The sequence below is a fragment of the Trachurus japonicus genome, chromosome 11, assembly GCF_045865225.1.
Source record: "Trachurus japonicus isolate A0001 chromosome 11, Traja_1.0".
In the NCBI taxonomy this organism is placed as follows: domain Eukaryota; kingdom Metazoa; phylum Chordata; class Actinopteri; order Carangiformes; family Carangidae; genus Trachurus; species Trachurus japonicus.
This window is the reverse complement of record NC_140917.1, coordinates 1,401,661-1,415,200: the sequence shown is the minus strand read 5'-3', so window position 1 is coordinate 1,415,200 and position 13,540 is coordinate 1,401,661. Positions and strand designations below refer to the sequence as shown.

General features: G+C 45.5%; 1 protein-coding gene across 1 annotated transcript in view; it reads right to left on the bottom strand.

Annotated features, from left to right (window-relative positions):
- Window positions 1-978: 978 nt before the first annotated feature.
- LOC146977864 (uncharacterized) overlaps window positions 979-13,540 on the bottom strand; it is a 29,236-nt gene continuing 16,674 nt past the window's right edge. Inside the window, exons 3-10 of the mRNA XM_085790525.1 lie at window positions 12,832-13,042; window positions 11,691-11,853; window positions 9,817-9,939; window positions 7,909-7,983; window positions 4,708-5,775; window positions 2,493-2,612; window positions 1,095-1,317; window positions 979-986 (exon numbers count right to left, since the gene is read on the bottom strand). Coding sequence (XP_085646651.1) covers window positions 979-986; window positions 1,095-1,317; window positions 2,493-2,612; window positions 4,708-5,775; window positions 7,909-7,983; window positions 9,817-9,939; window positions 11,691-11,853; window positions 12,832-13,042 — 1,991 coding nt within the window. The remainder of the gene's footprint in view (window positions 987-1,094; window positions 1,318-2,492; window positions 2,613-4,707; window positions 5,776-7,908; window positions 7,984-9,816; window positions 9,940-11,690; window positions 11,854-12,831; window positions 13,043-13,540) is intronic.

The window sequence follows — 13,540 nt, the reverse complement described above, 5'->3', positions numbered from 1 at the left end:
CATTATATTAACCACTGTTACTCCAGTGTAGAAAACAGAAAGATCAAATAAAAACCTGTTTGACTTAAAGAGATAAACTTTAAGGTGACTGGACCGTTCTCCAGACTGATCTAGGAGCAGCTGCTCTACGTGAAGCCACACGGAGATAAACAGCATCCAAAACAAAACAACAGATGCAGCAGTCGACTCTTTGAGATGCGTCTTTATCTCGTGTGCAACGTTCAAGTGACTCTCTGTGTTTATCAGGATCCTCTGGCAGCAGCTGTTCCTCCTGTGGCGTTCACTGCACCGGACAGAATAAAACCAGTTTCAACTGTTTCGATGTGGAGACTCAGTCTTGGTTCTTTAAAGGGATAGTTCAACATTTTGGCAAATTGACCCATTGCCATAATCCCTATAGTCATAGCAGTACAGTAGGTTAGTTTGTAGGCTCATGGGATTTCTTGGTTTCCCTCATCAAACTCATCAAATGCACAATCCAACAACTCCACAACGCTCTGGTGGACAAGTTGTGAGCTGCACATTCACGACGCTATGAGATAATAACACAACGTTACCACACAGAGTTGTTTTAGAGGGAAATACAGAGACTGTTGATGAAAAACTGTCCCTGAAGGCAACGTGCATCAGCGGTTTTGCATGAATTTCCCTCTAAAACAACTCTGTGGTAACGTTGTGTTATTATCTCATAGCGTGGTGAATGTGCAGCTCACAACTTGTCCACCAGAGCGTTGTGGAGTTGTTGGATTGTGTATTTGATGAGTTTGATGATGAGGGAAACCAAGAAATCCCATAATGAGCCTCCGTAGCGTAGCTCTGAGCAGCTCACGGCTCTGCTCCGCGTTCTAAAAAACAGCTTGCACAACCGACAATTAAAGGTAATAAACCTACTGCTATAGGGACGACTATAGGGATTATGGCAATTATGGCAAACTATCCCTTTAAATGTATTCAGATACAGGTTTCTTTGAGGCTGACTCAGAGGCCTCTGAACACAACCACACAAGACTGAGATTCACAGTCGCAGGTTGAAATTGATTTTGTTTTGCTCTTTTTGTTTGGTTTTTTTTTTTGCCTCTGAAGCAAAAAAAAACGACTTACGCCTCCCTGGTCTGTCACGGCGGACAGGGCGGGGCCCATGTGGGCGTCGGCCTCCCCGGTCTCAGGCATGGGCTCGTTGTAGTCTCTGTAGGAATAGTCGTATTCCTTCATGCCCACGTCCCCGGTCACATACTCCTCAGTGAAGAGCTCCTCTCCGGCGCCGCCCGCCTTGGAGGCTTCTACCTCCTCTCCCACCAGAGTCGTCTCCACCTGGGGCTGCACCGGCCGGGGGGGGCAGAGCCACACGGGGGGGGGGGGGGCAGAGGGAAGGATGAAGAAGGAAGGAAGGAAGAGAAAAAGATGCAAGAGGAAGAAGAGGTTCGTATGAAGGGAAAGGTCGTCATAGGAACAGAAGGAGGAGGAGGAGGAGTGGAGGAGGAGAGGGGCGACGTAGAAAGAAGTGAGTCTTACCTCTTGTACATTAACAGTGACAATGGGACAGAAAACAAACACACAGCTGACAGACTCTATCAGTCCTAGTGGTTTAAATCTCCTGTTAATGGTCTATGAAGCTCTATAAATAATAATCACATGTGTTTCCATCAAAGCTCATCATCACCAGCTTGAGACGCTTTGAGAAAACAGCTGCTGCTACGCAAAGCAAAGTCTATGTTATACAGCACTACTGTACTTACCATGGAGTTTACATAGGAATCCAGTGGAATTACACTGTACAGCTGAATATACGTCAAACACTATCCCAACAAACTGTAATACTGACATGATAATACTTGTTCCTACAGTGTACAGAACTGTCCAGCAAAAACAATCAACTGAAAAACCAAAGCAAAGTCGTCAACGTGGGCTGATACAGATCAAATGTTCATGACAACAACATGGATCATCTACTGTGTTTCCTCTCAAACAAGAATGCATTATATTCATCTCCCCGTTGTTGTTTCTGTGGTTAAAGGTGCACATCAAACATTCCTGCGTGAATCCCCTTTTTCTCAAGATACTTTTGCTCTGATGACGAGACGTGGGCCTGACTGACCAGGCAGAGCAGAGTCCTGTGATGAGAGCAAACCCAGGGGATCTTGTTGTTAGGGAAAAGGGGGAGTCACATAAAACTGTTTGATGGTGGGAGCAGATGAATGTGGTGCGTTCTCCTTTGAAGGAGGTTTTTCTCTTATGTCTTGTGTCGTGTGGTGTCGGCGCAGATAAAACAGTGATGTGATGTGTTGGTTAGAGAAGAGACACAGAGCTACGGCTACGAGGTTAAACTACAGACTGGGCTCACCACCACAGTGCTGCACCGTCCTCTTTCCTCTTTCTGTCAACTTTATACCATATTAAATAGACTAATAATGACCATGCATGTTCTCTACAGGGTCTATCTGCCCCGGCCGTGAGCCGTGTCACTGATCAGTGTGTCGTTTTCTTTTCTTTACCTGCTCAGGAACCACTTCATGTCCATTCACCTCACCCTCGGGCAGTGGCACCGTCTCCTCATAGTAATAATCAGTCTCTGTAGCGGTGTGGCCGGCCTCGGCATATTCAGTGTCTACATCCTGATTGGTCAAGTTGACAGGAATTGGGGGAGCAGGGAGGAAGTAAGCAGATTTGATTGGAAGAGCGTGGTTAGTTCAAAGTCTGCTTGTGTGAGGTAACGATGAGGTAAAAGGAGAAAATGGAACACATCGTAAAACTGCGGTTGCCAGAGACAAAGAAACGTTTAGTGGCAACTCACATTTTTAAAGTTGTAAAGATCCATTTTTTTTTAGAAAAGAAATTTCAGGAAGTCTTAGAGTCTCAGCGACTATAAATCTCACCAGGTGTGAGATTTAGGGAGTCGTTGAGACGACACTGCTGAGATTTCTTTTCGTTGCATTGTTGAACCATTATTGCTTCACAAAGCCAAGACTGATGAGAGGGTGAACCTGCACTCAGAGCAGCTATCCATCCCATCATGGAAACATCAGGACCTGATGCTTCGGGATGTCTAGTTTCACCCAAGACCAGAAAACAGAGAAACAAACAACCCAAATCAACAGCCTCACAGAAAATAAATCTCTTCATTCACATGCTAGGACTGTTTCAGACCCCGCCCACCTTGAAAATTGGCAACTTCACTGTCGATTGCACAATAAACACAAGCAGCGCTAATGAAAGCAAACTTAACATTTGCTTTTTTAGATTCTGTGAGGCTGATTCACTTCATATTTGAAAAAATAAAATATGACCAGAGACAGAGAGAAAACACAGGTACTTCAACAAAATGACAGAAAACCAGAGTGAGAGAGTGACGGGGGAGGTTGGTTGTGTTGTTGTGTTGTGTGTAGAGTGTGACAGACAGTATTTGTGTTTTCTCAGGTTTAGTTTCTGTGCCATAGCAACCCCATGCTCATTCATTCACCGGACCGGTTTCGCCGAGAAAAAAAGACGGAAGAGACGGAGCGATGGAGTGTGTTCAGGCTCTGAGATCCAGTGTTGAGGGAGGAATATGAAAGAACAATGAAACTGTAGAATGAGCCATGCTTCAGTGTGCACCGCTGTATCATATCATATGGAGCAGGTGGGCTGATGGTGAAGATCATATGATATACAGACAGAGGAGAAGCCGCCCAGCTCGCTATGAACCACGCCATCCTGAAGACCAGACTGTCCACCATGGAGGATTTACAGCAAAACCGTCACCGCCGGCCACTTACTCAGAGATCAAACTACTCCCCGAAGTGAAACAAAACAAAACAAGTATTAAAATGTTACGCCAACATTTTTTTTTCGTGTCTTGCCTCACTTCCAAGTCCATGACCAGCAGATAGACACCATCCTTTTGACTGTGCGTGCAGTAACAAGGGAGATAGAGCCGTATCGCCGTAATTAGCTTAGCTCAAACGCTGGAAGACATCCGTTTCCCTTTACATACAGGAAACCATGACGATAGAATTTGTGCTTTTACTTTGAAACAGGAAGCTAACCTACCCTCGATGTAGCTAGCTTGAACCAAAATAAAGCGTCTTTGCTTGAACCCTCCGTTTTGACCGATCTCGTCCCGTTAGCGGCATTTGACCGCTCAAGATGCCTTACCGGAGAGTTCTGTCAGCTCTGAGACGAAGATCGGTCCGCCGGTTTCCCTTTAGAGTTGCTGAAGAGTTTCTCTGATGACTTTAGGTGGAGGCAGGCTAACACTACCCATACACTTCCAGTGTTTGAGCTAAGCTAATTAGCGACTTTAGGTGGAGGCAGGCTAACAGTACAGGTACACTTCCAGTGTTTGAGCTAAGCTAATTAGCGACTTTAGGTGGAGGCAGGCTAACAACTACCCATACACTTCCAGTGTTTGAGCTAAGCTAATTAGCGACTTTAGGTGGAGGCAGGCTAACACTACCCATACACTTCCAGTGTTTGAGCTAAGCTAATTACGGCGATACGGCTCTATCTCCCTTGTTACTGCACGCACAGTCAAAAGGATGGTGTCTATCTGCTGGTCATGGACTCGGGAGTGAGGCAAGACACGAAAAAAAAATGTTGGTGTATCCCTTTAAGTTTCACAGTCATTTTGCTGCAGACCCTGGATGGTGGACAGAGCTGCTCCCAGATGGGAAAGACGGGACATATCCGACTCTGGACGCTCCGACCCAAACATGAGCGCTCCTGTTGTACCTGTTGGTAACCGTTGGTGATTTTCTTGGCCGGGACGACGGTTCCACTCAGCACCGACTTGCCGAAGGGCGGGAAGGCTTTGTGCTGGGATTTGACGTTGGCGTCCAGCACCAGCTTGGACTTGGTGGGTCTGGGCGGAGTGGGCCGGGCGGCGGCAGGTGTGGGCGTGGCCTTCTTCACCATGGAAACCTTCTCCACAACGCTCTTCGCTGCTTTGCTAACGGACGTTTTGACCAGAGGGACTTTGGTGACCACGGTTTTAACTTTGGTGACCTCGGTGACCTTCGGTTGGCTTTTTGCTGCAGGAGCTTTGGTGGCCGCCGCCTTCGCTGCAGCCGCCGCCTTCGTAGGTTCAGGCTTGGAGGACTTTGTGGGTTTGGGTGTTTTGGTGGCTTCTACTTTAGCAGCTGATTTGGCTGAACTGACCACAGTCTTCTCTACTTTAACAACCTTCTCAGTCTTAGTTTTTGTAGTGGTTTCAACTTTTGCCTGAGTAGCGGCACCGTTGCTAATGACTTTCTTCTCTACCACAGTGGTAACTTTGCCGTTAGCCTTAGCCTCACCGTTGACTTTGTTCTCAGCCTTGCCGTTAGCTTTGACCTTGGCCTCCTTCACTTCAACGGTCACTTTGCCGTTTCCGTTGACTTTCTTCTCAGCTGCAGCTTTGCCGTTGGCCTTGGACACAACAGTGGCCTTTCCGTTTCCGTTAGCTTTCTTCTCTGCTGAGGATTTTCCGTTTCCATTGCCATTGACTTTCTTCTCAACTACAACCTTTCCGTTACCGTTGACCTTGGCCTGAGCCGTGGGCTTAGCTTCAGCTGCAGCTTTACCATTGCCATTAGCTTTAGTTACAGCTGCTTTCCCGTTGCCATTAGCTTTAGCTGCACCGTTGGCTTTCTTCTCAGCGGCTGCTTTGCCATTGCTAACTGTTAGCTTAGCCTTAGCTGCTGCTGTTGGTTTGATCTTAGACAGGAGGATCTCGACGGCAGTGGGCTTTGCTTTGAGGGCCTTGGCTGTGGAGGACTTGGAGGCTTTGGTGGGCATAGGCGGCTTCACTACCAGTTTACGCTGTACGAGCAGACTTGGCCAGCTTAGCCGGAGTGGGTTTGGCTTTGACCGGGGTGGTTTTAGTCGGAGCTGCTTTTCCATTGAGCGCCTTCTTCTAATATCCGTGATTATTGTTTGGTTGAGATGTTGTTTAGTATGTAAAAAGTGCATATTGACGAAGGCACGGAGAGAGAGTGGAGGAAGACAAAGATGTATGGAGGGGTTGGGATGGGGGTGAAAAGCACAAACAAGGGATGGACAGAAGGAGAGAGAAAGACAAGAGTGGATGTTTTGAGAAACAATGACATAAAGATGGCTAAGGCTTGGATGATTTACTGAGACTGTACAGGCATTACTGGATACAGCAGAGGATCAATACAAGCTTTACAATGGGAAATTAAAACACAACTGTAAAAACTACCAGTAAAAACCAAATTGACATCAGACATTTGAGAATTTTAATTTCTTTTTACTTTTTCTTTTCTTTTTTTTGCTGATTTCTCCAGTAATGCCATTCCCAATATTAAAATGACAAAGCAGCATCTTGGTGCTAACAGGAACTGGAGCCTGTGGTTTGGCAGAGGCACTAAGGGTGTGACTGGTCAGGTAAAGCTGGTGCTAAACTCACACACACTGCACAGACACACAAACACACACACACGTAAAACATACACATACACTGATGCACTCAGTTTGTAATGCACGGAGGCGGAGCAGTCTAACTACAGACAGACAGAGGTGGTTGCTGCAGATGAGCCATGCAAATGATGAGATAGATGCCAGGTTTGCATGCAAAGGCAGGTTAGTCACATAAAACCACTAAATGCATAAATCAATTATTACTACTCGTGCTGCTACAGTGAAAACACATGCAAACTAAAAGTGTAAACAAACTGTACAATAAAAATCACCCAGATAATATAGTACGAGGGGGAAACAGGCCGTCACCGGGGATACAAACTCCTCAAATATGCAAAACACAACAGAGACAGACTTAAAGGAGACAGGCTGTGGCATTCATTGAAGTCATGTATGCCATACGAAGGTCAGATGTAAAACCATGATGCATTTCCCAACACAACAACATGTGCACTGAGATGTCGACTGGAAAACTGGTTTGGAAACTGACGACGCAGACGAACAGTCGGTGCATGCGGTGACATCCTCCAAGACAATCACAGTAGAAACCATGCAAGTAACAAGACAACACAGACACAGACACAACACAACACAACACAACACAACACATGCCGCGGGTCAAACTGCTGCAAATCCGTCTGGAGGTTTCCTGACAAACTGAACGGGCGGAGTTTTCCATAAACAACCACACAACAACCAGTGCTAGAAAAGACAAACAATCACAGGAAAACATTTTACTGATGCAGATCTGTGATTATCTTCTTAACACCTGCTGTGGGACAAACTCCGCCCATCCTGCACACAACGGATTCAGGAAAACACAACGTATTTACAGCGACTAATTTGACCAAGACGACATAAAGAGAAGGTTTCTCCTCACTCTCTTCGTTTCCTGTGTTCAGACCCACACAGTAAAACCAGAAATAGATAGAAACCGTAGTTATATGATATTTGCTTTTAATTATGGACTAATTTCATGTTTGTAACACAGATTTATTCGTATTCTCGACACATCAACTTGCTCCTTCAATTCCCTAAAAAGTTTTTTTTTACTTTTGTGGAGAAGAATGTGGAAGAGAAACAAGTGTGCGCGTGTGTAACAACACAGCTGCACCTAAACCACCCTAGTGCCCCCACTCGGCCACCTCTGAACACACACACACATACATACATACATATATATATATATGACAACATGTAAATGACATGAGGACAAAATGAATCACAAGGAGCAGGAGTTTTTCCTGTGTGACGGAGGTGAAGGGATCAGGTGGATGTGGATTAAAGAGAAGGTGAGACATGATTAAAACAAGGGAGGTGTGGAGCCATGAGGGAGGAGAGAGGTATAGAAGTAACATTTTAATATTTTAGTAAATATATAATGTAAATTTAGTTGATGCTCAAACGTATACAACGAATGATCCCTGTGTTACTGCTTTAATACCTCTCTCTCTCATTCTCCGTCCCTTCCACAACCCCAGCTGGTGTTTTCCCTCTCTCTTGCTCCCTCTTTACCTGCAGCTTGGGAACGCCTGTTGTTTCCTCATAATAATAGGGGTATTCATGGTCATCCTGCTCCTCATCAAAGTACTGAGAGCGGTGGAGGGATGGAAGGAGTGAGGGATGGGCAGAGAGGTGGTTTGGCAGCAGAAAGAGGGATGAATGGAGGGAGAGGAGTGGGTGTCCAGGGGGTAAATAAAGGTGAAGAAGAGGGAGAAGAAGGGGTGAAGCAGCAAAAAGGGGGGTAAAAAATAAAATAAAACATGGTGATGGACAGAATGCAAAGCTTTTATTTTTCTCATTCATCAGAGGTCGTCTGTGCTGCTGCTGCATGAAAAGTTCTGATATTTAAAACGTCACAGATGCACAGACTGGACCTCGACCAATGAGAAAACAGCAAAATAACAAAGCAAAGGGAACTGAAGCGGATGAATAAAACCAGAGAGGTTTGTATTCATTCAGAAAGCGGTCATCTCAACACGACAGAGCGTCTGACTAACAACACAGATCTTGTACTTTGGATGAATGAATGCGGATGAGAATCACTCGTTGCTGATTCTAGATCAGCTTCCTAATCTAAACAGAATGAAGGAGATCTTGCAAAGCTTAATATGAGATATTACGTAACGTGCACATCCAGTCTCAGTGAGCAAAGAGGCTCCACCTTAAGCCATCGTCATGACAAATGCTTTTATTTCTCAATTTAACCAGAAAACCAATCAGAATTTAACTTCATTTTATTTTAATGTAACTAAAGAAACTCTCTGTCTTCGATCCGAGGGAAAGAACGAGGGAGAGTAAAACGTTGTATCATCCTCTTTCCCCTACCTTTCTGTGGTCCAGTGCAGCGGAGCGACAACTAATCCACTGACGTCATGTTTCTCCACAGCAACGTGTGTGAAATGATGGAAATGTGCCGCACAGGTAGTTAGTTAGTTACCTCGTATCAGACACACAGACGGATATGAGGAGGAAAGTGGATGGATACAAACTGTTGCTGATGACGGGGGGGAGGGGGGGGAGGGAGGGAGGGGGGACAGGAAGGGAGAGCAGCACTTTGATGACATCATCAGATGACAGGTCAGCATCAAACTGAACCTGAGGACTTTTTTCTTTTCACAATAAGAGGCTGCGCTTCAACAAAGAGGCTCATTCAACTCAGAATATGAGACAAAAAAAACTAGCAATGGTAGCACATCTTCATTAGTACATTTAAGGACAAAATACTGACTTTTCACATGATTTATTCTGAAATGTGAAATGTGCTACCATTGCAAGTTTTTTGACTTTTTATTTTTGTTTTCTGAGTGTTGCCTTTGTGTCATGAAGCTTTACTGACAGATTGAATGTCTTTATATCTGGAGTTGAGTGGACTAACTGGGAGGAACTTAAAGTAAACATGGGAGGGGAATTTGAAAACCTGCACAAACCTTTTGCATTAAATTAAAGGTGACAATAACTGACCCTATTGACACATATATATATAATATATAGAAAGGAAAAGTAATTCTCCTGTATTTGCGTCTTAAAATGTGTCCTTCCTACTTTCACTTTCAGCTTTTTCCTAAATTATCAAGATTTTTCCTTCATATATTTCCTTCATTTCTTCATTTCCATTTAGTTCAAGAAGGAAAAACCAGCACTGGCTAAAGAAACTAAACTCTTGTGCCACAGAAAAGGAAACCAAAGTCCACTGGTTCAGTTTGGGTTTGGTTTGTTGGAGCTTTAGATGAGTCTAACGTTGTGCGATCGGCCTGACGGTGTCGGCTCTGTATCTGATGTGGGTTCATGTGAAACCTTATTGGATGAATAAAAGCTGTTTGTTTTCCGCTGCAGGAAGGTTTTGTTTCTGAGTGTGGAGGAGAAGACGTTGTGTTTTGTTTGTCTGTGTATGTGTAGCTGGTGTGGAGGTGTGTTACTCACGTATGTGTTGGGGTCCTGAGCCTGGGTCTTGGGCAGCGGGGAGTCACAGTCGGGGCTGTAGTGTTCACAGAAGTCGTAGGCAGCCTGAGGGTTGGAGGCGATGAGCAGCTGCTGGATGTCTCCCTGTGGTGACCACACACGTTAACACACAGTCTCAGTCAGCAAACACACACACAACATGAGGCCCATCAACAACATATTCTTTTCACTAATGGTTTGTGTTGTAATGTTAATTTCGTGAAGTATAAGTTATTTCTTGAGTATAAAGAAAAATGGGCAAATGACATCTGGTTTGAACCGAAGCTCAGAACTGATTGCCAGTTGAATAATGTGTAATTGTGTATTGTCCCTATGTGACTTTGCCATTAGATAGATCCAAGATAATAATCTTCATGTGCCTATCTGAAGGCTGGATTCTCCCTCTGGCAGTAGAAGTAGGTAGGTTTAACTCGGTACCTGAGGAGGGAAGAAAAATGTGAAGCCGCACCGCGACCCAAACGCGCTCCGTAACGAGTAATCTTTAGTTTATGACAGATAAGACTACACAAACATACACATCATAACAGTGTATATGTTATATAACCTTATCCACTGCTCCATGTTTTGATTTTTCTCCGGCTTCATTGTAAACAAATGCACATGGCTGAGAGGAGGGTTAGCAACACAGCAGAAAAGCAACCAGACTTGTATAGTTCCTCTTTAAAGGTGACAATAACTGACCCTATTGACACATATGAATAGAATATATAGAAAGGAAAATGTGAAAAATGTTGTGTCGCCATGTTCTGGGCTGATGATGATGAGGTAAAGATGGAAGTCTTTACTAGAGCTACTTTCATAAAAAGTGCCTGGACACTAAGAAAAAGTGAATTATTGATGTGAATTCCAAGTGGATTTTGTTTTTGCTTTGTCTCTGATGATTTTGTTTGTTGTCTAAATATGAAATGTGTCTTGTAAGCCCTTTTTTATTTTTATTTAACCTTTATTTAACCAGGAATGATCCCATTGAGATTCAGAATCTCTTCTGCAAGAGGATCCTGGCCAAGAGAGCAGCACAGTAAGTCCACATAAAATACACACTTGAAAAGCAGTAACAAAACAAAGATAAAAACAGTTCACATCATTACATCATAATCACCAGCTGTATTCGGTAAGAGGACATGTGCATTCAGTCGTCAAACAGTCCTTGATCCTACTGTAGCTTACAGGCTGGGTGTTTTAACTGGTGCATGACACTTAAAGCAGAAGTAAGTGATCCGGTGGTTTTGGCTAATGCTGCGTTCCAGGCAGGCTTTTGAAACCGTAAATTACAGCTTCAAGTCACAACTTACGACTTTGTAGCGTTCCAGGCAACCCACTCGTGTTTTTCCGACCTGTTTTACCTGTGAAAGTCACTATAACGGCCACTCGTAACTTCTGACCCGTGAACTCGTACCAGATCGAACTGGTACCACTTCACAGGTCGGAAAAACACCAGTTACGAGTTGCCTTGAACGCACCATAACTTCCTGTCAGCAGATGGAGTTAGCAGCCCCCGCCCTCGTCATGGATCTATTGGTCCTCGTCCCTACGTCACCACATTCAGGCGCATCCCTTGGCTGCACACACAGAGAGGACTGCCCCTTTATGCCGTTCTCTCTCCTCATTGGATAAAGGTTGTAGGATACAAGGAAAGTTTTCTCCTGGGCTCAGAGCAGAGCAGAGTGACTGACAGACCCGTGTTTCAGACCAAACACTCTATAGAAGTGATTGCTGTCGGAAGATACAACTATTTAAGACTTAGATTAACACAAATATATCACTTACTTCTGCTTTAAATAAATATAAATTCATTCATTCATTCATTCAGAGCTGCTCTCTGATTGGTCCCTCACCTGGAAAACCTCCTCGTCCAGCAGACGGGCTCCGAACACCGTGATGCCGTTGGTGTCGATCTCGGCGTTGTTGCCGCGGGGAAGTGGGCGGGTCATCTTCTTCTTACAGTCAAGCAGCAGAGTCACGTTCTTCTTAGAGACGGAGATGGCGACGCGATGCCACCTAGAGACGGAGAGGAGGAGGAGGAGGAGGAGGAGGAGGAGAGAGGAGGAGGAGGAGGAGGAGGAGGAGGAGGAGGAAGAGGAGGAGGAGGAGGAAGAGAGGAGGAAGAGGAGGAGAGGAGGAGGAGGAGAGAGGAGGAGGAGGAAGAGGAGGAGGAAGAGAGGAGGAGGAGGAGGAGGAGAGGAGGAGGAGGAGGAGAAGGCGAATAAACGTGTAATGTGACGACAGGTCTGATTAAACAGGTGTGTAAAGCCGTTTTCCCACTAAAATTAGCGGGTCGATGCAGGTTTTTTAAACGCGGGTCGACCCGCTAACAATCGGCATTTGGCCCCTTTCCCACTGACCAAAATGAGCCGAGTCTTCCACCCCGCTGGGGGATCAGACAGACCATAAACCAGTCGCCCCGCTCTCATCCGCGGTGCAACAGACACACACAGTCATGCCACAGCCGCCCGCCGCGGAGTGTCCGTCCGCCGAGGCAGACTCTCTGGCTGGCTGACCTGGAGCACCAGGACCGCGGAGGACAGAGAGTCAGTTAAACAGACTGTCGCCATGACAACACAACACGTCAGTTAAACAGACTGTCGCCATGACAACACAACACGTCAGTTAAACAGACTGTCGCCATGACAACACAACACGTCAGTTAAACAGACTGTCGCTTCTTTTCTTTTCTTTTTTTCTATCGTTTTTGGTCAGTGTTGTTTGATCTTTTGATCCCAGTCTCGGATGACAGCAGAGCGGAGCAGAGCTTTGTTTTGGTGATATGAGACGCGACCGGCGCGATGACGTAGCGTCACGTAACGTTCAGTGTCATCACGTAAATTAGCGGGTTGACGCGGCTCGGTGCCTTTCCCACTGCCACCAAAAGCCGACTGTTAGCGGGTTTAAACAGGTTTTTTGGCCAGTGGGAAAGGGGTATTACACACACACACACACATCTCAACCAGTCAGAAGCTGGTTGCCGTGGTTACTGACTTGCCATCAGCCAGGTTGACGCCTCTGAACAGGGGGTAGTCCTCGGGGGCCGGCCGGCCGTTCTGGTCCTCGTACAGGAAGACGGGCGAGCGGCCCAGTTCGATTCCCAGCTGCTGGACGCCCGCCTCGCTGTAGACGGACAGGAGGAAGGCCTGCAGGCCGGACTGGGCCTTTACCAGCGCCATGACAGAGAAGTTCTCTGGGAAACGACCTGAGAGAGGAGAGGAGAGGATGGAGGGATGGAGGGATGAGGAGGAGGAGAGACGATGACACTGGTCCTCAGTCTGGTGTCAGCTATTTACAATATAATACAATACAATTAGGGCCGGGACTTTAACGCATTCATTACGATTAATTAATTACACAAAAATTAACGCGTTAAAAAATTAACGCATTTTAATCGCACTTATTTAAAAAAAATTCAAATTTTTTTTTTTTTTTTTTTTCTCACGTGTGTCTACGTGCGGTGCGCCCGCACGCGAGAGAGGCGGCAGTTTGAGAGGCTGACTGGCAGAGATGAGAGCTGGTGAAACACTAGCATGGTTATTTAAAGGGACAACGAGGAGTTTTGGAAAAGCGAAGCGTTTTCACACTACATTTATGAGCCTCCGCACCGTAAAATTATTTGACCGGCGCAAGACGGACTCATGTTTTCATTCATCAATAATTAAAGTCAGAGGTTCAAAGACGTTCAGTTACCGTCGTAGTT